Below are 26,409 nucleotides of genomic sequence, written 5' to 3' on the forward strand. Positions count from 1 at the left end.
GAAGATCGGTTACCTGGCTCGAGCGAGGTCCATACAATGGGCAAGTAAAAAGGAACAGAGTGTTTTTTTAAATACTGGCAATTTACATATCGCACACCACAAAAAAGTTGGTTGGCAGTCCTCATTTTGATAGCCTCTGACTGAATGGCACTCAAAAAACAAAGATGCACCATAAAATATCTCCTCCCCAGATTTGTAGGGTAGACGGTTTCACCAGCTTCTGAGGTTAAGATTTTCGTGCTCTACTTTGACTCAGACAGGACCCCAAAGCCATAAATGATTAAACGGGCATATAGAGGTCCTTAACAGCCAAAAGTGGAGAGCAGAGGGTCACTCGTACCCGCAGACGGTCACCTGCTGCATTACTAAAAGCCATTCTCTTTCAAAGAATGGTGTTAGGAACTTTTTTCAAATCAGACGCTTTGTTTGCGGACAACAATAAAACAGCAAGCATAAGTTATTACGCTGCCATCAACTTTGCACTGGACGACTACAACTCGTTAGAAGGGAGCCTTCCTATTAACCTACAACACATATTGCAACTGACCCAGAATGCAAGCGTTCAAGCTCAATCTATATGGATTGGTAGAAGAAACCATGTCTCCTCTCATAAGGTTACTACCCTGGCAGCCTACCAGACAGAGATCCTCTTAATATGTTGCTTGGCTATTCAAATGCAGCTATAGTCCTATTCCTGGGTTCCTATGTAACACGCTTCTCTTGTCCTTGTGCAGTGCAGCTTCGACTCTTAGGACTCCCGGTGAAAATCTCCTGCATGTTCAAAACTCTGGATAAGCTCCAAAGGGACAGTCAGCTTTATGTTGTCAGAACCTGGGTTACTCTTCCAAGGGTACAGAAAAATAGTAAGTCAATTAATGTGGGGGGAAAAACATATCTAACCAAATTATTCAAGTACTACTTTATTAGTAGGAGCAGACAAGGTGGACAATGCAAGGACAGGAGTGGACCAATCAATCAGTTCCTGCATCACCAAGTGAACACGTAAATCACATCTATTGTAGAAAATGAACAGGAATTATTTTTTACATGTGCCAAGTCTAAAAAAATATAAAAGCCCGCCATCCACTCCACCATCCTCTGATGACCGCACTTTGACAACTGCTTAATGTCTAATATTGGTGACTCCAGCAGGCACAATTAATTGAAATCCAGTGCTCTGGGGTCAGTAGACGCCCCTGCAGCAGTCCCATGAAGAGATTTAAAACTATAGGAGCCAATATTCATTCTTGGGGCACAATGAAAAGCACGGGACAGCTCTCAGGACCTGTCCTTGCCTTCCTGGAGAAAATAATTTAAGAAGGATGAAAAACAGGAGAGCACACTCGCTGCTTAATTTGAACTGATGGTTTCCAGTACTCGGCACCTAATTGTCAACACTGGCACTTATCTCAGTTTACCACATGGTGGCGCTGTTTGTTTAATTTAGAGAGGAGCACAAGAAAAGAGCTTTATTAATGCAATATACATTAAAAATTACTAATACAAGCCATTCTTTTAGCTTTGGGGGGCTGGTACAGGCTGAATTGTCACACTTGTAGGAGTGAGATGGTTAGTAGCTGTGTTGGTACTGTCATTGACAGCACTGGGTGGTGCAAGCTGCATTGGCGTCCTGAGAAGGACCAAGGCACTTACTCTTTTGCCAATTAAGCACTAAGCACGCTCATCAGAAAACCCATCTGGATGTTCATTTACTACCCAAGTTTGATTGTGTTAAAAGCCGCTAAGAGATCCACTAGCACAAGGCACAAGGCAAGCTTGTCCCAGCACACAACACAGTCAATGGCATAACGTATCCAAAGGTGTGGCCTACCAATGCCACTAAAATAAAAAACCTGGCTGATGTGGGCCTAGCGGATAAATGGGATGTAGTTAACCAGCTGTTGAGCCAGCACCAGGTCCATTGTTTACCTGAGAAAGAGTTGCGCGGTGCTGGAGGTTTTCCTCAATTCTCTCAGCTCATGACTAGCACCAGAAAGGATATTATGGTTTCAAGCCACATGCAGTATAAGGCGGACAATTTTTTTAAATTTTTTTTTACTCTAGCTGCACAGGTCTTGGTTTTGGAGTCAAGGAAACCACCTAAACTTAAACGACTTCAGACCGTGGGCAGTGCCAGATTTTGAACAGGGTTCTATTAGAGAGGCCTTCTGCTGGCAGAACAGTGGCAAGGGACACAGCGAAGAAGACGCACAAGCTTTATCAGCAGATGCCAGAAGACAATTAGGTCTATGTTAAAGGGACAGGGAATGGTTAAGATACGATACCTTCCGACAGTCACTAGTACTGCAGTATGGGCTGCATCTTCGAATCCAAGAATTCCTTAGTTTTGGAACATAATCCCATCTAGCAGGTAGCAAAAAAAGGTGCATCTCCTGCTGGCCGGCAGATGAAGAGCAACCGACACAGAAATAGCATTTCTGAGCGCTACTTACATTGAGTTTGCCGGTTGTGGCCGGAATCCTGGAGAGTGCTGTACGCCATTGTGCATTATCCCCCTCCAAAACACCATCACCAATTCTACTTGTAGAGATATTTAATCGAATGCCTTATATAAGCATGGAGCACTGGGTCTGCCACTCATCTTACAATGCTGAAAAACAACTAATGTTTTTCTTTCTGGCATGGGAACACTAAGATAACACATGCACTGCCAACTAGGCCTCGAAAAACATGTTAAGACTGTTTTGGGGAAAAGTAATAGTTCCTTTTAGCTGTTTGCCAGCACCCCAAAAAGTACATGTATCATTCTTGCAAAAGAATACAAAATGAATTGTGAGATACGAACTGATGTGCAAATCTTTAACTACTGGTTGACAACATTAACTATTGCTCTCCCTTAGGCTAAAGAAGCATGTAAGGTAATCCTCCGATAGGCTAACCGTGGTATTTACCTGCTCAAAGGTTACAGAAACTGCTGCTAAAGGCTTGGACTTTGTCCAAATCCAGGGCTCGGTGCCAGGAATTACAAACTGACCTTTTGGACTCTCGCTCTGTGTGGTCACTGCCACTACCAGTCCAATTCATGCAAGCGTGGTTCAGGCCAGCCAACTTGCCGATTATAAGTTACGTTTGGCCATTAAAAAAGTATCTACTGTAAGCTACACAAAGCATGTAAAACTTTAAAGACCCTCAGGTTGAGATTATCCGCTACCAGGCCCACTTAAGATGCCTCGAGAGTCCAGGCATTCACGAGGTGGGGGGGGGGGGGGGGGGGTAGATTAGAGCATCGTCTACTGCGCTACACTAGCCAGTTTCATCAAATTTCCCTTTGACAGTTCTGGGAGAAGCTACAGCGTAAAGTGCGCTACAATCAATGTACTTAGTTCACCTGGGTCCACCGAAGGCACCAGGTGGCGGGGGCACTGTAAAGCGATTGGGTCAAGATGCAAAGAGTGTGAGGCTACTGGGGCCCATGCGTGGGTTTGAGTGTGCGATCAGTGATCAAGACAAATTCTGTCCCTTGATGACGGGGGCTTTCAGTTTAAGATAGGATGCGGCAGGTCCCTGAGCAGAGGAATGATATGTGTCTGTGAATAATCACAGACTGTATGCCATATAAACGATCAATAAAAATGCCTTCAATTGTAAGAGGTGTATTGGCCTCGCTCGGAGAGCAGCACACCTGCAATTAATAGAGCCTGGTCTGCATAAGATAAAAACAAGAAATTCACATCAATCCTCCTGGACAGTTCATGTTTACCAAATAGGCAAAGTAGGCACCACCCTATGGGCCCCACTCCTTTTAGTGGCCCGCAACAACAGTTCAAAATAATATTGATTCGATTTTGAAAGAAAATTACAATCAAGCTTTCTTAATTATGGTTTACAAAAGATACCAAAAAAAATGAACTCAAATAAACGAAAACTTTACAATGCTCTATAGAGAAAATACTGTATTAACATAATGTACCCAATAAATAACTTAAAGTACATGAACCAGAGACATCAGATTCACATAACAGTTTGTCTCTTAACAGCTCATATTCTGGCCGCTCTCAGTATGTAAAAATATCCGGTGCATTGGGTATTCGGAGATGATTTGCGAGGGGGCTCCGAAATGTGGCCTGCCTAGGGGCCTCAACAGGGTTAAATCCGGTGCTGATCCTGGAGGGCTCAGAGCTGATGTCTGCAATCTGCGAGTTATGGGATACATACAAGTTGCAGGTCTTTACTATGTATATAAATCAAATTGGTGATCACACAAGATGAGAGTTGCTGGGGGAGGCCCAGGATAGACATAGGAAAGTTGTTCCCACAAACGACGGCCGGCAACTGAACATTTGTGTCTTCAAACAAGAGTGGCAAGGCAAGGAGCGGAACCTATAGGGAGACACCGTCGAACGAAAATGTATTCCATTCTAATCTATGCATGGGAAGCAAATGGGTTTCAAAGTAAAAGGTCTAACTATTTTAGAGAACATGCAAATGAGATCTTGAAAGCAGACAAGGCACTATTTTAATCTCCCGCCTATGACAAATTATCATCGGAATGGTCCAAATACTTGCAGAGCCCTGTGTCCTGCTAAACAGGTTTCACAGCTTCTCTGCTCCTATGTTAAGAAAAACTCAATTGTTCGCACACAGTGGGCATTCTTCGAAGAGCGCGACTGTCAGAAATCTGCCGTAGGTGGGAGTTCTAAGCAAAGCACTCTGCGAGGCATCCCACTACGGCCTCCTCAAAATCCCCCGCCATATAATACCACCATTCAGGGTAAGATTTTCTATTAAATAAAGCCAAGCGTGGATCCCAGACTCCCGCCAGCATCGCCAATGGGGATTATTTCAGAGAGGTTGAAGGAAACTGCTTACAAAGAGCGAAAAAGGCCAAATCAGTGTAGGGGCTCGAAAGCAGGTGAAAGGAACCCCAGGGTGTAGCAATGTGATGAATTCAAGATATGCTGGTGTTTCTGCTGAGCTCAAGAGCACAGCCATCCTTGAAAATATCCCACAGTCATGGAAGTCCCAGCAGTTTCTAAAGGCAAAGGGCAACTCACAGGCTCAGCATGTTGAGGGGGGGGGGGGGTGCAGAGAGCTGTGGGAGGGGCACATTTCCCAAGAGTAAGTCATTGCTGCAGGCATGCTCCATGTCTAGACCCCACATCAACTAGAAATATGGTCTTCTCCATGGTCAGATGCTAGCCCATCATAGCTTTAGCAGAGACTGGACATAGTTTCATTTTGAAAGACATTCCATAAAGGCAAATGTATACTTTTGTGCCAGTGCGCAAGGACCCAGGAGAGGATGTAGTTGAAATTATGTCTCTTAAGCATTTTGGGCAAGTTTCCAACTTAAGTGCTTTATAGGATAACAGCATCCTTAAAAATGCAGTAAAGTGTACTGCAGAATTTGGCTTTGGAATAAAGTACACTTGTAGGCTGAGACAGTGTTTATACTAGAGTGAAACAAGATGCGAGTAGAGAAACGAGCAAGTTGGAATTTTTCTTACTGGATGAAACAGTTCACACATATCGTTAATCAGACGCTGCCGGCATGGCTCACGGGTGCGGGCGGGTGTGGGATCGGGTGGGGGGGGGATGGGGCAGTGGGTGCGGGCACGGGGGAGTGGGTGTGGGGACGGGGGAGTGGAGGGCACAGGGGAGTGGGGGTTGGGAAGGATGGTGTTGTGGGTGGGGGAGTAGGGGGACAGGGGAGTGTGGGGGCATGGGGGAGTGTAGGGGCACGTGGGAGTGGGGATGGGGGAGTGTGGGGCACAGGGGACAGGGGAGTGGGAGGATGGTGTTGTGGGTGGGGGAGTGGGGGGGCTGGGGAGTGGGGGGGCTGGGGAGTGGGGGGTGCAGGGGAGTGGGGGGGTGCAGGGGAGTGGGGGGGTGGAGTGGGGAGTGGGGGGGTGGACCGGGGAGCGGGGGGGGGACAGGGGAGCGAGGGGGGACAGGGGAGCGAGGGGGGACAGGGGAGCGTGGGGGGTTTAGATAATTTAAAAAAAAAGAAAAAAGAAAACATACCTTTCCCAGGTTCACGGATTGGTCTGTTCCTGCTTCCACAGGAACAGGAAGCAGACAACCTCCCTCCCCTCCCCCAAGCCAATCACAACACTGCAATGGCAGTGTTGTGATTGGTTGGGACGCAGACCATACAGGCGTCTATGGGGAGGCCATTATCTCCATGTAGGCTGCACCTACATGGAGTGCGCATGACTGGTTTAGTCCGCCCCAGAGGGCCGAACAAACAGTCAGGGTCTGCAGCATTGGGCAAGCCACTCATCCCCTACCCTGGAGTGGACCCATCAACCAAACCCTTCTGCTTTCTCGCAGCACGAGAAGTAGAAACATAAAATGGTATTTAGAATACCATTTTATGTTTCTGCTTGTCGCATTGCGAGAAAGCAGTGGGTCGACGCTCCACTGCCCACATGGAGGAGCCACCCCTGTCGTTAATACCAATTTTTCAGGCTAGGTGAACAGTCTAAGTACATAAGAACCAACAGAAAATCCTTGGAGAATTACAGGCAGACATTCCCAAAAGTTCTTGGGTAACAATAACTCAGAGGGCAGCAAAATACCATATAAAATAGAATATAGAGAGCACACCTACTAGTAATCCTGAGATGATATTTGACACCACTGAGGTTTAAGACAATGTCTGGCCACTTGAATGCATCCTGTAGAGGGTGCCGTGTCATCTATACGTAATACCATATGTGGTGGCCATGCACCCAAAACATTCTGAAAAGAAGTTTGGTCACAATTAAAATATATTGCCGCTGCATAACTTCAGCTCTATTCTCTGGAGTTGGGAGATGCTGACAAGGAAGGAGTATGTCCCCTTCCATCCTCATCACGTACATTTACTGTCCAGCAATTATTAGCAGACAGAATAATGAATGATCCCAAATGGGAGGCCTGTGGCCTTCCAAATATATGATTGCCCATGGTCCCGTTGTGGCATGTATACATAATGGAAAAAAGGACAGCGACTACTAGAGGCAAGTTGTCACACTTCAAGAAGATATGGATGGACATATTCACTTACATTAAAAGACCAAATTCAATTGTGCATTCCTGCATCCCTCTGGAGGAGATTCTTGTTGCAGCCAAGGGCCATTCACCTAACTGGACCTATTACAGTAGACCATGGCCCATCCATGAGCAGCAGTTCGAGAAACACTAGGACAGCCAGTGTATGCTTAGCTAATAAGTAGTGAACACGTCCATGTTTTCTTTCACCTTTGCTGCAAAATCAGTCAGCTAAGAAAAAATCTGGAAATCTCTGTAGAAAATCTAGCAAAAATGCACTTGATCATGGCTACAAATAAAGATGTTCTACCACATCTCCAGGAAGTGAAATGGTATATTCCAACAGGAGTGGCTGCATTCTGTCAAAGTAGGATGAAAAATACAGCAGATGTTTCGGTTTTAAGGTTCTGTAGAACATGAGTGTACCACAAGCACCTGCAGCATGGGGGGCGCTGACCACTTCTGGGGCCCTCATCCCTTCAGGTGCCACAACCAGTCAGGCGAGGGCCAATGCACATCTGAGATATGGGAAACTCAGAGGCCCCTCATCACATTCTGCAGGAGGCCCCATTGTTTTGTGTTAAGCCGCTGCTTAACATTGTTTGACCGAAGTTTCTTTGGCCCGTGCTCCAGTTAAGGAGGCCACTTTCTTTGCCCTCATTTATCGCTACATAAATGCGAAGATTTTGCTACCACATTGGGGGCTGAATGCAGAGAGCCTGGCTACTTTGGGATTTTGTCCTCTTGCCTGCTGCACCCAAACAGTGGTCAGGAATGAATACCCTTTAACAAAGCTAATGGGCATTTTTACGGGAGGACTAAAATATTTAAAAATGCCTGCATTAATACAAAACTAAACAGCTAAGACAATTGCTTACTTTATACAATGCATCTACGAGATAAAGAATTTAGTGTGTGATGATTCCGCTTACTTTTTAGATGTAAAATAGTCCCTCATTCATGGCAATGCAAGAGCATCAGGGGAAGCGGAATGATACAGCAAACAACTCCTAGCTTGTAGTGAAAGAGTGACACTCCTCTGGGTGCAGCCAAGATCCACTCCATGGATATTTTAGAAAACTGCTAAAAATTAACAGCCATGCAAACAGCTGCGCTGTCGAACCAGACCTAAAAGGTTCAGTGACTGCGCCACAGAAGAGTGGCTGCAGCCTTTTCGTTGCCCTCTTCAAAGCTATGATGTGGTCATATTGACCTATTTCAAAATACAAAAGTATGGAGCATCTTTCCTGTTGAGAGAAGTACAGCCGCTCACCTCTTCTATGTAACTAAATGCTAGCACATCGTATTACACAGACTGGGAGGGTCCAGCTGCTGATTTGGGTTAAGTAGTCGGTGGATTTTCATAAAAGGCATGCATTTGAAGACTAGTTGGCAGTGGTTAATTTGTAAAAAAAAGTAAGTGCCAGGGCTCTTGTCAGGAGGCAGCTTTCACCAGACCATTTCTCCTGTTAGCGCCGCCTAAAACAGAACCAACTACTAACCATGAAAGTGGGGAGAGGATGTGGCGTACTGGTCAGAGCTGCTGACTTTGTACCTTGGGAACCAGGCTCCAGTCTCGACATTGGCTCAACATCCTGTGATTCTGGGAAAATAACGCAATATCCCTGTGCCTACCATAAATGAATGTGTCCTTAACAGGTTCTCATATAATGCACCGGTGTTAAGTGCCGGTGCTCAGCAACGGAAACCACCGGCTCAAATTAAGCACTATGGCAGTCCCATCAGTGATGTAATTGACGAATCACCCGGCAGCATTGTTGCAGCTGGTAACCACAGTTGAGGTACAGTACTGCTGAATGAATACCCTAACCAAAACCATGCAGTGGTTGGCTGGAATCAGGGCCTGCTTAAGCCCCGGTGGTGCCCGGTGCGACAATCACTTTTGGCGCCCCCACACCCCATGACCACCGCCTCGGATTCTCTCACTACCACCAGGCAAAAGTGCCCCTTATCTTTCCAATCATAAGTTATTGCTAAACACAGCGCCCTCCCCTAAGGTCTGCGCCCTCTCCACAGGCCAGCGCCCAGTGCGGCCGCACCAGTCGCAATGCCCTAATACCAGCCCCGACTGGAATAACCACGGTGGACTGGCCCTTAGGGCTCAGCAGCGGGGCTTGCTTATGCACACCACTGTCGCTATTTAGTCGCTGGACAAACAAAAACAGTCATAGTGCCAAGGCTGGCCCACAGCTGCAGTATCGAGGGCAACAGCCAAGTGTGCACTGGCAGACAGTCCGGGCTGAAAAAACGCTAGAACTCTATAGTCCACGTGAAAGTCTACCCCCGCAAACCCTCAGCAGCGCCTGGTTCCCGCTGATGTGCCTCGAAGAAAGATGCACTGTCTAGATAACGCGGAGGGTTCAAAAACGATGTGTGGGCGCCATTGATAGCACCCTTCCCAGGGCGGCCAGCACCCTGCATTCCTTGGCACCGGAAACCCCCGGCATGTTGACAGACGAGCGCATCAGGCGACTAATCGCTTCCTGTTTGAAACTGAAAGGCTACAGAGAGCAGGTTTTTCAACGTCAACAAGCTAAGCGGAGGGCTCGCTCGCCCAGGAGCTACAAGACGACGTGCATAAGGCACAATGCGCCGCCTCTGTTTCCTCGAGAGTTACCTGAAGCGGACCATTAATACCAAAAACAGGCTTTTCAGGCACTCCCATGTCCGAGCGCTGGGAGAGAGAAAACAGAAAACTGGTCCGACGCTCTGCTTTCAATGAGGGCTTGTCATTGCTTGAAGCAGGTTTCTGGAACTTGTCAAGAGTGAACATTTACAGAAGAGTAATAGACCGGCGAGGGGCAGATGGAAAGCGAGCGTGCGGTAGCACCGAACACCTTTCTCCCCGCGGTACCTGCTGTGAGGATTCGGCTCACTTCCACAAACCACGTAGTGCGCTCTCTGTGCAGAGCAGGGTTGGATTGGATTAGGCCCGGACGGGCAAAAAAAGTGGCCCCACATTCGCAGATCGCAAACTTTCACAATACTCTGCTTGGTTAGTGTCATGGAGCTAAATGAGGGCAAACATTAGCGATAATAAAAGTATTTTAAAGCTTAAAAGGCCAGTACTTCAATAGGAAATTAACATTCCAAAGGAAAAAATATACTTTGGAAGCAAAGAATTATCAGAAATACTAGGGCCTCACATTTAATTGCTTTTTTAATCCATATGTTTTCTGTGGAGGTTTGATTAAAGTCCACAGGCAAACATGACATGGCACAGACCTAGACTGCCTTTTACACTCACCCTGGGCCTTTTTTTGTAATTCATTAATTTTTTGCAGTACTTAAGAGAGGCCCTCTAATGCTCAGCGACTGGTGAAAGGTGCATCTGTTTTTTATTTAACTTGCTGCTAGCATCACTTGTATGTTCTGAGAAAGGAAATGATAAGAGTGTAAATGCAAAAATAAAATAAAAGACAGTGTCACTTTCCTTACATGCAGTTTTATATGGCACAAGCTTGGCCCAAAGGCACTGGAGTGCTTTGCATGAGCACCATAAAACATTACAGAGGGTCATATTATTTTTTTAGGTTCATGTAGTAGATTAAGTGATTTGATCAGAATCAAAGGATGTTGAGTTGACACTGGCACTTGAACCTGGTTTCCCAGTTTCAAACTCGACTAACACCACAACGTGTCCCTGTTGACTGCAGTATTTGTATCTGACAAAGGAGAAGAGCAGAGATTGATTTATCTCCACTGCTTGCATGGAGCGGAGGGGGACAAAAATAAACTGGAAGCTCTCACCAACCCCCACAAACCATCCAGTCCTCTCCCCTGCTGCATACTCCTGCAAAGCAAGTGCTAGTGGCTTCCCATCAGCAGCTGCTGGTGGCCTCTGCCACACCTGGCGGGAGCCAGAGGGTAGACACACCTCGTGCTGTGACAGATGGAGCAGCCCATTGTCATTCTGCCTCTGACATTAGCCCGCCGGCCTGACTTCGTGTGCATGGGGTCAGGCTCAGTATATGTTTGTTAAGGCTGTAAAAGCAGCCTTACATGTTGTGCACCAGGGGTGAAGTCCTTAGTAGACCAAATAAAAGGGCCCACCAACTGGCCTCAGCCAGGAGGCCCATCGGCCGATTGCCTGCCTTGACAATGCGAGGCTGGTTCCAAGGACAGTCTAGCACTTGAAAACACGCGTTCCATAATTATAAACGACACACAAGAGAAGCGACATTCTGCATTACTTGAATGAAAACTAAGACAATATGAAGATTTAAATGTGCACCCTTTGTGCATTTCCTAAAGTCCAGATGTCTGCGTAGGATACCAATTGGCCACAAGTGACATTCGCCAATCTTTTGTAGTGCAGCATATTGCCAAGGCCTGCAGCACAGCCGACCACAGAAACGGCGAATATGGGCACACATCTAAGCAGCAGAAATTGTAGAACTACCAGCACACATGGGGTGGTCTGCAGCACACAGACTCAGTAGCGTAGCTTTGATGCCCCGGTGCAAGCAATGAAAATGCTCCCTTTGACTGCTGTTAAGGTAGCAACATACAGCAATTATCTGGGTACAATGGACCCTTGAGGGCTCTGGTGCACTGTGCCAATGCTAGCTCCACCCCTGCACAGACTGCTGGGGCAATTCTAAGGGCATATACAATAAACGCAAGGTCTGAGGATCAGATGAAGCTAGCAAATAGATAACCGATGGTAAGGTTCAGCAAGGCTGTATTTTCAGGCAGAATAGATACAAAGTAGTGGATGGCTTAACTTGTAAGCAGGTCTACCGAACACTTTTGTTGTGGGTTGTTTGGTGCCGATCAATTAGCAAGGGAAGTGGTCCCAGAAAAGAAGAAATGCAAGTAGCGCAGAGGGGTAGGATGAGAGGGGCTCCAGGGAGGACGCTCCAGGAGTCCACCATCCAAAAGGGTTGGGCATGGATGAGGGGTTCTTTGACGAGGGAACGTTTCAGTCACTTCCTATAGAGCGGGTGTGAGGAAACATGACTGCTTCAGGAGGTGAGGAAGTTCCAGACACTAGGAGTCTAATAAGAGATGGTCTGGTCACCAGTCTTATGCTTCATGTTCTTTTTTGACGCAACGCGGACGAGGTTGCTGCTGTGAATCTTAAGTAGCGCAACTGAGACCCTGATCTTCCTCACCAGATATGGTCAAGTGGGGGGGGTGGCTAAGCTGCGAGGCGCGATGGCCGCCGCTTAGCGGAGCTCCGCCGAGCCTTTCATCCCCAGTCTATCCGACACCAAGATTCGTGGCGCAATCGTGCTTTCCCTTATTAGGAAGGTGTCCGGTGTGATATACTACAACGTCGGATCCTGGGCGCCGATCGACAGCGGTTATCTGCTCTGAGACGAGGCCCGGGCAGGGTGCAGAAGCCGGGACCTCGCGTGATTGTGAAGGCGAGGAGCGACCCTCCTTTTGGCACTTCTGCTGACAGACCGTGACCAGGAGGTATACGGTGTGCGTCCTGACTGCGATCTACCTGCAGCGTTGCCTGGAGACCCGGAACAGGTGTTTCATTGACCGAGGCCTGGTGGGCGGGCGGACGCTGGGGCTTCAAGTGGAGCGACAGACAGTGAATGGCCCCCCGATCCCTCGGCTGACAACGCATTACTGTGGCATCATCGACAGAAGGTCTTCGGGAGTTCCTGCCTCCCCCCCCCCCCCCCTCCCCAATCGTGGTGCAGCCTGCGGAGGCATACCGCAAGACCAGGGAGACGGCCAACTGAGACGGCAATCTGCGGGGGAATACAAGGTCGACAGCCCTCCTGTTGGCACTGGTGAGACGTGGCCCACCACATTAGACCCACGATCGTCGGACGGCCGTATTACAAGGCGAGCACCCACCCATGAAAACTACACAAAGTTAGCACACACTGCCCAGAGGCACAATTACTTTCCCAGCGCCGCCCACTGTGCAACGGTCTGCACCCAGCTCTTGGGGGTGCGCGGAGGGCAGCTTGTTTCCCTGGCGCAGATACTGGGATAGGGACTGTACTGTGCCCTCTCGTGTGCTCTGGTGCCGACGCCTCTCGCCTGGCCCCCATCGTTGCTCTTGCTAAGGAGTACTGGGCCCTGGATTCTGACCTTCTGACCTGCCCGGGGCGTGGGTGGGCCCGACCAGACATTAAGAAAGCACACGGCCCGAGCATTGACGCTATCGACCCTTGCCTACTCTCTTCCGGACTACGGAAACGCCTTTGGGTGATTACTGACTTACCCGGTTGGTGTACCACTCATGCCTGTGGCACGGTAGTGTGATATAATGTTGTCAACTAGGGGGAACAAACCGGTACAACAGAACAAATTGGACAGGTACACACACCCCAAACAATCAACGCCTGATCCTTCTCCTGCCGGCAAGGGGAGTGAGATATCAGGGAACGTAGAGCCGGAACCTACCCTCAAAGACGTCCTGGCAGTGATTGCCGGGATCAAGACCTCCCTAGAACAGAAGATGGACGCCATAACCGTGGAGGTCAACCTTCTCCGGGCAGACATGAATAAGAATAATGAAAGAGTCAAACAAGTCGAACTCACTGCTGCGAGCCTAGTGGAAGATACCTCCTAACTTCAACTGGACGTCAAAGACTTGCAAACCTTCCGGAAAAATCGCAGAAACCAAGCTGGAGGATTATGAAGGACGCCTTCGGCGGAACAATGTGCGAATCCTAGGTGTTTCCGAAAAATCAGAGGGGCAGGCCACAGATCTCTTTGTGGAAGAGCTTATACTCAACCACCTGCAACCCAAAGGGCTGGCAAAATTCTTTGTCGTCGAGAAAGCCCACAGAGTTCCCGGGGGCTGGCCGAAGCCGGGGCTCCCCCCCCCCCCTCGTCCGATCCTGGCCAGGGTCCTCAATTTCCGAGGCCGCAACGTAATACTCCAGCACGCAAGAGCAGGACCTCCCTTGAAATACGAAAATGACGACAACCTTTTTTCCGGATTTCACTCAGATGGTTCAGAAGCAGAGACGCTCCTTTCTGGGGATCAAAGAGGCACTGAGGGACAAAGGATACAAATACGCAATGCTGTTCCCGGCCAGGCTCCGAGTGGAGGCGGATGGCAGGGCCTGGTTCTTCGAACACCCAGACTCTGCGGCGGACTGGTTGGAGAGTCGCCGATCAGTGCTTCATATGAAGTTAGGATGGAAGGTGGGGTGGTGGGATCTGGAGAGCGGGGTCGGTGTTGCTTTGGGCCTCTATGCTGATTTGCTTAGTTGGGGAGTAGGACCGGACATGGGGACCCGTCAAGAGATATTCTCATTTGCCATGAACCCTTCTCGAATATATTGTAATGTGTCATACTGAGTGTATATCAGGGACTGCACAATTGTATTTTCAGTGAAATGGGGATGGGGGGCGCCACATATCCCACTTCTACCTTTAGTTCCCTTGTGGGGAGACAGGCACTCTGCCAGTTCGAATATGGGCAGTTTGGAGCCCAGAGTGCAGGGGCGCAGTGAGGGGGGCGGTTGGGAGGGAATGTTCTTGTTGTTAAGTTTAGGAATCCATGTAGGATTTGTTCGATCGACTACAACGAACTGTAATGCAGTGCAGGAGCAATTTACTCATGTTAGCTCAGATGGGTACGCAGTGGGATGTAGGGGTCAGAGTCCTCAGCTGGAATGTCAATGGGCTTGGCGACAGGGTCAAGCGTAGCATGGTCCTTCCATACATCAAAAAGCAGACTCCAGACATTATCCTGTTGCAAGAAATGCATTTGATTGGGAACACATGCCAAGCAATGAATAGGGGGGGTAGAAGTTGGTGGCACACGCTCGCTTTACATCTGGGTCATGAGGAGTGGGTATTTTAGTTAAAAACTCGTTCCCCTTCACTGTCCAATCCATATGGCCCGATAACCGGGGTAGATATATAGGAGTTTCGGGCCAGTGGGAGGGTAAGACCATTACATTTGTCTGTGTATATTCCCCCTGGCCTTCAGAGTGATGCATTCAAGGATCTTGGTGCAGTACTTTTGTCCTTTCCACAAGGCCTCCTTATGATGGGCGGAGATTTTAATGCAGTGGTGTCCGGATTGCAAGATCGCCATCCCCCGCGAGACAAGACCTGCACAGTGGTGGCTACCCGACTTCCTTGAGGCCATGGGCTTGGTGGACGGGTTGAGAACGCATAACCCTGATAGGGCCCAATACACCCTCTTATTCAACGTCCATGGCAGCCTGTCTCGGATTGACTATATCCTGGTCCCAGCGACGCAGGCACGCGATATACGAGAGGTCCATCATTTGGGCAGAGGCATCTCAGACCACTCTCCGATCTGGATGCACGTGATCCTGGGCCAAATGGTAGCCGGGAGAATCGCTCCCATTAATCCGTGATATTTACGTGACCCTGAGATTCGGGAGAAAATAACTCAGGCCACAGACCACTACTTCCGAGAAAATGAGGGAACTGTAGACTCCAAATGTTATGGGAAGTCTATAAAACGGTCATCCGTGGGGAAGCCATATCCCTCATTGCAGGCCACAAAAAAGAGACAAAAAGACGTGGAGAGGGCGGAAGACCAAGTGCTTCAACTAGAGGCAGAATTGGAGCTTGCAGTGACACGTGAGAAGTTGCATCTCTTGACCTTAAAACAAGACGAGTTCAAAGGCATAGCGACAGACCGGGCTAGGGCGCAGGGGAGGGAAACGCAGAGCAGAATTTACGAACAAGGCGATAAGGCAGGGAAGCGGATTGCATGGCTGGATAAGAGGGAATGGGCTGCACGTTTCGTGCCTGAACTAAGCGAGGAGGGTGCTGTTCCCATCACGGACCCGCAGTGTATTGCAGACCGGTTTGCAAAATATTATCAGGAAGTGTACCGTACAGAAGGGCAGTTTACAGAAGACGGAAATAAGGCCTTGCTCCGAGATATAGCACTCCCCACCCTAACGGACGAGAATCGTGAATATCTTGAGTCTGACTTCTCCAATAATGAGGTGGCACAGGCGATAAGGGCGATACATTCCGGGAAAGCCTCAGGCCCTAATGGTATTCCGACCGGACAAGTTAGCCCCATGCCTTCTCTACATGTTACTGGATAGTAAAGCAAAAGGGGCACTACCCATAGATCAAAGGCTAGCCAATATTGTGGTCATCCACAAAGAAGGTAATCCAAAAACACATTGTACGTCTTATAGACCGATATCACTGCTCAATGCAGAGCCCAAGATACTTGCTAAAATGTTGGCAATACGGCTGGTGAAAGTGATTGATTGCCTAGTACATCCTGACCAATCAGGCTTCATGCCCCACCGTAACACTGCTCTAAACCTCCGCAGATTGCATTGTGTGTTGAGCAGAGCTGCAACTATTTTAGAGTCGGGTACTGGTATCTCTAGACACCACCATGGCGTTTGACATGGTGGAATGGCCGTATCTCTTAGCTGTGCTAGACAAACTGGGGTTCGGCCCCCAATTCGTGAGCTGGGTCCAGCTCCTATATTCAATGCCCATGGCTCAAGTGGTTGTGAATAACCGTAAGTCAACAACATTTCACCTTAGCCGTGGTACGCGACAGGGGTGTCCCTTATCTGTCCCTATTTGCCTTAGCTCTGGAGCCTCTGGCGGCATGGATTCACAGAGACCCTGTGATTCACAGTATGCGCTGATCACCTGATTGGGAGGATAGGATATTATATGCGGACGACATTCTGCTATATTTGACCTCCCCGAGAGCCTCTCTCATATGCCCGCTGGACATCCTAGTTGTGTTTGGCAGGTACTCCGGGTTGAACATAAACTGGTCCAAATCCGTGATTTATGTTTTGCAGGGTACGCCACCTGTCTTCCCAGGGGACTGCCAGATCCAGATAGCTCAAGACGGTTTTCGCTATCTCGGCATCTTTATCCCATTAAGCTCCACACTCCGCTTCAGCCACAACCTCCTACCACCAATTCAGAGACTGAAAAGAGATATCAAACATTGGCAATCCCTGCCCCCCTCGTTGCTGGGTAAAGCTATTCTTTTCAAAATGACGGCTCTACCCCACTTCCTATATGCCCTCCAGAACTCCATGGACCTGGTTCCCAAATCGTATTTCAAAGAAATTGAAAATCTTCAAAGAATTCTGTTATGGGATGCTCACACCTTATTAAGTCTTGAATTAAAGTATGCGACTCGAAGATAGAGTGGAATAATATACTCCTTCCTATGTGGTTTTCTTTTTGTTGCGGAAATTCCATGCAGCAAACTGATATTGATAAGTCCTTTTTTGGTCATTTTTTGATCAGATGCAACAATCTATCTACTGTATAACTTTAAGAACAAGAATGCAGTGCTGCTACGAAATAATATCAAGGTATATCATAATAAAACTCTTCCAATTCACTAAAACACTGTCACACAGAGGGTCGCAAGTGGCACAAAATCTGAAATTCACTAGCAACGTGGAGTGGTTTTGGAAACCACAGGGTGGCTTAAGCTTAAAGTGGACCTGTCTGGTTATCTGTGGCCAGGGATAGGACCTGGCAGTGCAATGGCATAACAAAACGGGAGGGGGGCCCCCTGCAAAGTACATGAAGGCCCCCCCCCCCCCCCTCCGCAACGCTCCGGACCTATTCCGAAGCTCTCTGCCCATGGGGCCTGCCAGTGCCGGAGCTCATCCCCTCCCCAGCCACACCGCAGGGGCTGCAGGAGCATTTGTTACACCACTGTAACAATGGAGATTGTACTTTAAACTATTTTTGTGACAGCACGTAACCAGCATGCCACATTCTCGATGTGCCACAATTTATACAAAGGATAATTTGTCAGGCCCAAGACAGACAGCATTACAATGAATGCAGCAAAAAAAGGAGATCCTGTAAGGGGGCTAAAAAACATAAGTGAAGGGTTCTCTAGAGACATTTGAAATTAACAGGAGCGCTAGTCTGAGGAGTTGTTGAGTATTCGTGGTCAGTAAGGTTCTTCAAAAAACGTATTTGTTTTGTATGTGTTCATCGACATTTTGGCCACGTACAATTCCTCCATGATATCCAAGTACCGGCACAGAGACAAGGCAGGACTCTAAAGATTAAGACTATTGAATCTTTGTGTCGGCAACTGGAGTATTTTCAAATAATAGTGACTGAGATTTACTGGAGTTCAGCTTTATTTCAGCTCACTGAAAGGGTAAATATGGCTAGATACTAATATAGGGTAGCCTACTGCCAGAGAGTCCTGCTATTATAGATTTGTGTCGTGATAATGTGGGTGTTGGCGTTAGTAAAAAGAGGACAAAGGGATGCTGTCAACAGATTGCAAAGAATTTGTCCTCTGCAAAGGCATACATCAATCATCATCTTAGCTTGTCCCACAAGGACAAGATTGCTGACTAAGTGTCAATAATGGGTTTAAATTCCATCAGCTTGTATAAGAACAACCACCATGCCAACCTTAACTCCATGCAAGCTTCACAGCACGGATACATCTCAATTTTTGGTGGCCATCTATACCCAGGTCCACCATACAAGAGGAGAGAAAATACAGCCGACTTTGCACATACCTAAACTTTGGATGGAGCAGAAACTTGGAGGACAACAGGGACAACCACCAACAAAGCCCAGACCTTCATCAACACCTGTCTGAGGAAAATCCTCCAATTCAGCAACAGCAACAAGAACCTATGGAAGCAGACTTCTCCAACTCCCTGCTCATGAAGAATTCATGAAAAGACACTGGGGCTGGATAGGTCACACCCTACACAAGCCAGCATCAAACACTACCGGGCAAACCCGGACCTGGAAATCTCAAGGGAAAAGGAAAAGAGGAAGGCCAAGAAACACCTGGCGCCGAGGCTGACAGCATGCAGAAAGGGTAAACCTGGAGTCAGACTGAAAGAAAAGCGCAGGATAGAGATGGCTGGAGAGTCCTGGTTGATGGCTTATATCCCAGGAGGGGTAGTAGGTGTAAGTGAGTAAACTTTGAAACTTAAAGACTTTTGAGGATCTACAACCATCATGTCACAGCATCTGTGTAGTATGGTCACATGGCATATGTCTTAAGGAATCCAAAAATCATGTCTGGCAAATAACCGTTTCAATGTTTGATTAAATTCCAACACATTTCAAATAGCTTTTTGAACAATCGAGATATCTGCATTTGTGAAATTTTGTGCTGAGTGGCCAAGGATTTAAAAGTGCAGTGATAAATATTTTCCAAAGCATTTATAATAAGTGAAAAAGCTTAAAGGTTTGTGCATGTAAAGTAATACAATTATACACGTTTCTACAGCACACTTGGAACACAGGTGCTCTTCACAAATGGTGAAAACTTACTGTTTACATACATTTCCTTCAGATCCAGAAAGCTGTAGGGAGCCCCCATCAGATTTGAGGGGATTCTGCATGTTGTCTATTCTGTGCCAAGTCTCTGAATACTAGAACTGAAATGTTTAAGCAGGGTTCCTTAACGAGGCTGTGTTCTCGTGTCAATTTTTGATGCAAGGCTGCATTTAGTGGTAAAAAGAGCAAAAAAGCTGCTTGCTTTTTGTTGATCCCCAGCATTTGCAGTATATTTTTACGGCAAATGGTGCATGTGCAGTACACTTTTTTTTTTTACCACAAATTGTGTTTAATTACACAAAGTGGTATCATTTTGATGAATTTAGTTTAAGAAGCCCGATGCATTATTCTCTAAATTATGCTAATTACATTGGCGTAATTTACATTTTACTCTTGCCTTACTGTTATTCAGGGCTAGTTTCTAGAAAGGCAGCAGACTGTTACTGCTGCTATTGTAGCTGACACTCCCTTAGTAAGAGTACAAATGAGCCATATTAAAAGCAGCATTGAAAGTTGTGACAGGTGTTAAAAATAGCTACTGTATTGGGGTTTCACTTCTAAAACCTGAAAAGCAGAAGCTTCCATTTGTAAGATCACCGGCTGAAACAAAGACCAGCTAGATCGAAGAGAGAGGAAACACTTTCCTTTTTATAAGAAAGAGCGGAATTGATCCTATTTGAAGCAAAAACCCAAATGTAGCCGGACTGCTGGAAAACAAACACAAGTTCAAGTAGTGAAATCCAATGTTTTGCAGACACAGTCCATGCAGGAAAAGCTTTTCCTTGGTCTAAACTAAGCCTGGGTGGTGAACTCCGCTCGTGGAGTTACGGAGATTTTCCGCACTCCGCGTTACGCGGAGCTCGCGGAGTTCCAAAAAACTCAGTGCAGCAGAGTTTTTTCCTTGCTCACTCGTGCTCGTCAACGTCAAGTTGACGAGTGCGAGCGGCGGAAATCCACCTCCCGGCGAGATTGCTCAATGCGAGCGGTCGGAATTCTCAATGAGAGTAGCCGCGTATGCTTGCTAGCGTTGAGAAACCATCTGTTCGGGTTGAGAAAGCTGCCGCTCAAGTAGAAAATCTTCTCGAGCAGCAAAAAGGAAGTAGTGCCTGCTTCCGCTGTGCAGGGTGCCGTTCACAATAATTTTACAGCGCAGACAAACACCCAGAGCTAAAAATTACAGAACAGCATTTTTTCTAACTCACTCCACCACTTGTGGAGATCCACGTAGCGCAGCGGAGGATTTTTTGCACTTCACGGATATCTGCGTAGCGGAACTCCGCCCCCTCTGCCCAGGCTTACTCTAAACTTACCACGCTTCCCATGTTCGAAGCTGCATATAGGAACATTACATACCGCACATAAGGTTGTACTGATCACATAAGGAAGTGGTAGTTCACAAATAAAAAATATTTATGCAAAAAAGTACACAATTTTAAAACATCATTGTCCTTCTGATTGTGCTTCATTGGTCCAGGCCGTGAAAAGTTATGCCAAAAAGAACTTTTCAATAAAGGTAAATAAAATGGGGAACTGAAACTCCATCACAGATTCAATACCTTTACATTTTCAATATACGTTTTAAGATTTGTAGGACTCACTGGAAGAACATTTTATTGATATGGTTAGTTGTTTATTGCACCATCCTGGGCGGGAGGACTCTACTTTACAATACTATCTGATATGTTTCAACGTGACTTACCAATCTTCCACTTCCTCTCAAATTCCACCCATTTGTCAATTACACCCCAATGTGTAGGTTGGTTATGAAGAAAAGCTTGATGAGCAAAAGGACCGATACCCTTTGGTTCTTGTTCGCACTATATAAAAATTGTATATACAAGTAAATAAATAAATAAAAACATAGCACTGATGGATCACTATGCACCATTGTAAATGTAGCTCCACTTTTGTGGGTTTGTGTAGTGCTCATGTTGACTGAGCACACTTCAAAGCTCTTCGTTCATCAGCAAGATGAAGTGCACCGAGGGTCATCACTCACCCAAAGCTTGCCATCATGATAGAAAGCTCCAAGAAGGTGGACGATGTAGCGATGGTCGCATGAGGCCAAGATTTCAATCTCCACCATGTAGTCGTCAAGCTCCTCCTCAGATTTGGTCTCGATGACTTTGGCTGCCGCCAGGACCCCAGTCTCCCTGTTCTTAACCTGGAAACAAATACGTAAAAGCATGAGGATGATGCGAGTCACCGAGAAGAACACATAACATTGTTCCACTGAGCCTGTACTGTCTGTCACATTTTCTTCCATAGGAAAATGCATGCCTGAAAGTTGTAAAGGCTTTCCTGCCTACAAATATTTTTTCCCCTCAGACAGTCTGGTGTATCACAGACAGAGAGGAAAGACATTTGCTTTCTCGTTGAAGTAGTAACATGTGTAAATGAACCCATGCAGTAGGAACTAGTCCCAATTACAATGATTTCTATAGGCAGCCTTGTTGGCCAGTCCCTTCCTGGCACTATTTGGTCATGAGCAGGGTAAGTGGGATAGAGATGAGGAACTGAGCATGAACCATTTATTGGTACAAAAAAGCAGGAAACTCCCCTAGCATTCTCTTCCACTCATGAATAGCCAGGCCCTCCTCCAAAATGGGCCGACAATCCAGATAGAGGCACAAACTGGCGTTTGTGTTCAAAACAAAATACCAACTTATGCAAAAGTTCCGCACGGAACCGGTGCATTTCCCTAGGCAAGTTTTCAGGTAAAACCTGAGGAAATTTGTGGAGGGGAATAAACAATATTCTGCTGACTGCAGATAGGAATGCCTGTTGTAATACAGCACAATACTACATGCCGATCCGATGAGTTCTAAATAGGGACGTAATACCAACCAGAGGGAAAAAAAAAGGTAGATTTGGGTAATTCGATTAATAAGGGTTAAACATTGGAATAATTGTACCATCTCTTATTTATAGCTCTTATGAACTGTACAGGAGTGGTAATCATCGCCATATAACACACACACGTTATAATTGGTAATATCATAAGCTGTATTAGTCCATTTGGATAGTTTGTTCAACCCTATAATTCGTTGTTGCTTAAACCTGACAGGTCAGGTTTCCCTCTGAATAAACGCTAACCAGGGGAGGCGCGCTACCTCCTGTGTTTAGAACCATGTGGATTTTAGATTTAGTTATCAGTGCTTCTCTTTTCACACCAACACCTTTGCAAATAAAACCACTATTGATAAGGTTTGACGACTTGCTGCTTTTATATATTACTTTATACCATTCAGCCGACGACGCCCCGTCTAAGCTTCACAGATAAAATAAGTGCGTGCATGCATAATTTATTTAAAATATGAGTGTCTCTAATGTGTCGGGAACTGGCTTGGGGACTCGTACCTTCCTGCATGTGTCACCCTGCACAGGGCTAGTTTACAGTAATTTGGCACATCCAAAAAATGGCAAAGACCAGGTTCCATCCATAGACTTTATTCTTCAATTTTGTTAACAAACATGGCATAAGGACGTGCTACAATGAGGTCTATCGACCAGCCACCTCTATGTAGGTACACTAAAAAGGTGCCCACCCCATCAGGGTGTCAAATAATAGTCACACTCTCTTATTACTAACAAGTTTTAGCAATGCCCATAGGCCTGGCTTATGAATGGTGTCATTGACGGGGTTAGGACACTCAGTAAGTACATGCACTCATGAACTCATGCATCCGTTCACAGTCCACTGATTCATTATTGCATTCACCCATCAACACATTATTTATAAAACACACACAAACTCAAAAACATATGCAAGATAAATTAAAAGAATACATGTCTAAAAATGAAAGCATGCTGCCGGCTAAAGACGGCAGGCATATGCTTGCAATAACGAAAATAAATATTGTAGCAAGCGTTTACGAAGATCAAACAGCTATCGAACTGTGTTGCATTTAGATTGCCTGATATAGATATGCCATGAGGACTTCTCCGTTACTCGAACCCTGCAATATTTAAGCAGTGTTATACGGGAGATTTATTAGATATATATTAATAACCATACGCACTGTATAAGATTATACCCTTATTTGAGGTTCTAGTGCATACTTCAGATATTTGTAGTGAGCCCTGACGAAGTTCCCAAGGCACGGGGGAACGAAACGCGTTGGCTGTGTGCCTGTCTTTTAATCAAGACTACGAATAAAGAAGAAACTTTTTTCTACTACAAGTGTTGGCCTTTGCATGACTCGCGATTGAGTGCACCTTCCTTCTTTTGTGGGATTGTAGCAAGCGTCCTTCTTGTAGTGGTATTGTACATAGAAATTTAAAAGAACAATATGCTATCATGGCTGTGGCATTTAGAAACAATGTGTTGGCCATACTGCGATCATAAAACAGTACTACAATATGGACAACAGCATTCCATAATGGTCTCCCGGTTTAGAGATAGTGACCACATGGGATGACATGCATACAAAATGAGCAACAAGCAAGAAACCTACTAGCAGTACCTTCCTTGAGAGTTGTTGTATCCCCTTAAGAAAAATTACAATTGAAAAAGCAGGAGAAGCAATTAAATGAAAGGGGAACAATAAAAGGTGAAAACTGAAAACGAAAGCACTGGCCAACCAGCCTTGACACTGAAGCACACTCATTTTCAGTAGATTGTGCACGAGTGATCAGAAAACATCATTCACAGGACAAGAGAGCCAATGACTGATGTGGACGGAGCCATTACACCATGCAATATGCTGGCATGGATGAAAGATGTGTGGAAGTGATACTCAGACAGACAAACGGCAGAAGAGAGCAGACTCAAAGGCCCTATATCTATTATAAGGATATTTATTTATGCATGTGGCTGTATGTATTATTTAATGTTTTTTTAATAACAAGATCCTGGCAGACAGCGAAGCCGGTCAGACTTCAGAAGAGATTCTATCAAGAAATATTACAGTGCAAATCTTCAACCCCTGGGTTTTGTCAGAGACGGTAACACTAAATTCCATCCGTACAAACACAATATGTGACATTTCATGTAACAAAATACATCTCTCTAGGCTTTAATACAGACAAATAACAATTTACAAATGCCTATTGAGTTCAAAATATGCTTTTCACAATCAATAGGTAAAGCCTACTGACTTTATCACAACTTATCATAATAAGCAGATCAGATATATGGCATTTGAAACACCTTTTTCAGTGAACAAATGCAGTATCTAGCATTTATCATTGCCTTTCACCATAAACATCTCAGACCTATTGGGTTAGTTATGACTTTGAACAAGGCAACCATCCGGTATACCCTAATAAAATTACAAATAAGTACGAAATTACGGTTGTAGAAAAAAATATATTCCTACTAATATATCCTAATAAGGATTACCATATTGCAGATCTTCCCCCATGGTTTTTTCGGGTGGTTCCCCAGCAGCAAAACCCTTGACTACTACAGTAATCTGTGAGATTCAAAATAATAAAATACCTGCCTACAAGCTATAGCATGGTGTAATAAAAATCCACCCCTAAAAGCCTATTGTCTTTAACAAAAAGCAAGTCAGGCCTACTTGTGTTGTCATAACAATCACACCGAAGGAATCCGACATATTTTCGCAGTGAACTGATAATGCATGTATCCTTTAGCATTGGTTTCACACTATACCCAACATAGGGCTACTGAAGTGCACATAAATAAGCAACTAACATGCATACAGTTATAAAATTACAAATATGGACAAAATTACAGTTGGCAACACAATTTAACACCTCTAAACCGGGCCCAACAAAAATAATCACAAGGAAAGTTCCAAGGTTTACCAGAGTGGGTGGCAAATGTGAAAAACCTTGTATCCTACAGTACTCAGAGTTTACATGTAGAAATATACCTGTATATAGCTTGTAAAACATTGTGATAGCGACTAGCGGTTAAAGGCTTATTGCCTTTAACAAATGCTTCCCACTGACTATTTTTGTCATAACCTTTCATTACAAGTAGACCAGACATAAGGCATCGGATAGAATGTTTCCAGTGCACCAAGCGAGCCTATAGCTTGTCACCATATCTAACTGAGGCCCACTGTTTTGAGTGTAAGCTTTTCCGCAATTCAACCATCAGGAACACAGTTATAAAATTAGAAAGGAATACACAGTTGTAGTTCTCTAGGATAATCTGTGAAATTCCATGCAACAAAATACCTGTCTGCAGGTTTGAATATAGATTGTAACAACCCATCCTTAAACACCTATTGACTTAAACAAATGCTTTTCATTATCAATCCGTCAGGCCTACTGCCTTTATCTTAACATTTGATAATAAACAGATCAGGCCTATAGCCGTAATTGTTGGCTTGCAGCCATAATAATTCATTCCCGCTGTATCGAGTATAAGCTTTGATACAAACCAAAAAGTGCACTACAAGTACTCTTTTTAGAGGAAGCACACAAATGTGACCCAATGAAAACCTATACTCAGGGAAACAAACGTGTGGAAAGCATATGCCCCTCTCAGTAGTACTCAAAGCTTTTTTTTGTTGATCAAGTAAGGTCCAGCGGTAGATGGACCTAAAAAAAATGTCTATAGGTTACTGTAGCCCTGACATCCCATAATGCCATCAAACATACAACTGCACTCTGAATCTAAAGTCAATGATGGAATGGGAGGAAGTTGGGACTGGAAAACAGCAGTACATTATTTACAACTGGCATTCTTCCATCGGTGCTGCTTCAAGAGAAATACAAAACACTACATTATCTACTTTTACAATTTAACCACATTACAGTGCCATCTGTATACCCCCGAAAGGTCAAGGAAGTTACATTGCTACTGTTTCAGGGAGTTACAAAACAAACAAAAAATAATAATAGTTGCAAGGAGGGGGAAGCCCTTTTTTTTGTGGAAGCAAAAAAACTTCTGCCTAATCAAAATATATTAATGTCCACCAACATAAGTGCCTAGTCAAATCCCCTCCCTGTATACTCCTGAAAGCGCACCCTTAGGTTGACCCTCCTGTGAGAGCTGCGCAGAACACCAGACTTAAACAAGCATTGGCATAGCCAATAGGTCTCGCTTTTGGGACCTTATAAGTATTTAGTTATGCAGCACAATATCCTCGGTGCAATAACATCAACTGTTGCATGGCTAAAAACTTATAAGGTCCCAAAGGCGAGACCTATTGGATATGCCAATGCGTG

The 26,409-nt window shown here is 45.7% G+C and overlaps 1 protein-coding gene across 2 annotated transcripts in view; it reads right to left on the reverse strand.

The window, feature by feature from the left end:
* The window catches only part of STK10 (serine/threonine kinase 10), a 339,205-nt gene that overhangs the window by 198,130 nt on the left and 114,666 nt on the right, over positions 1–26,409 (reverse strand). For both annotated transcript variants that reach the window (XM_085618153.1, XM_085618154.1), the window contains exon 2: positions 21,260–21,424. In XM_085618153.1, coding sequence (XP_085474279.1) covers positions 21,260–21,424 — 165 coding nt within the window. The remainder of the gene's footprint in view (positions 1–21,259; positions 21,425–26,409) is intronic.

This window comes from Triturus cristatus, chromosome 7, assembly GCF_964204655.1.
Source record: "Triturus cristatus chromosome 7, aTriCri1.1, whole genome shotgun sequence".
Classification (NCBI taxonomy): domain Eukaryota; kingdom Metazoa; phylum Chordata; class Amphibia; order Caudata; family Salamandridae; genus Triturus; species Triturus cristatus.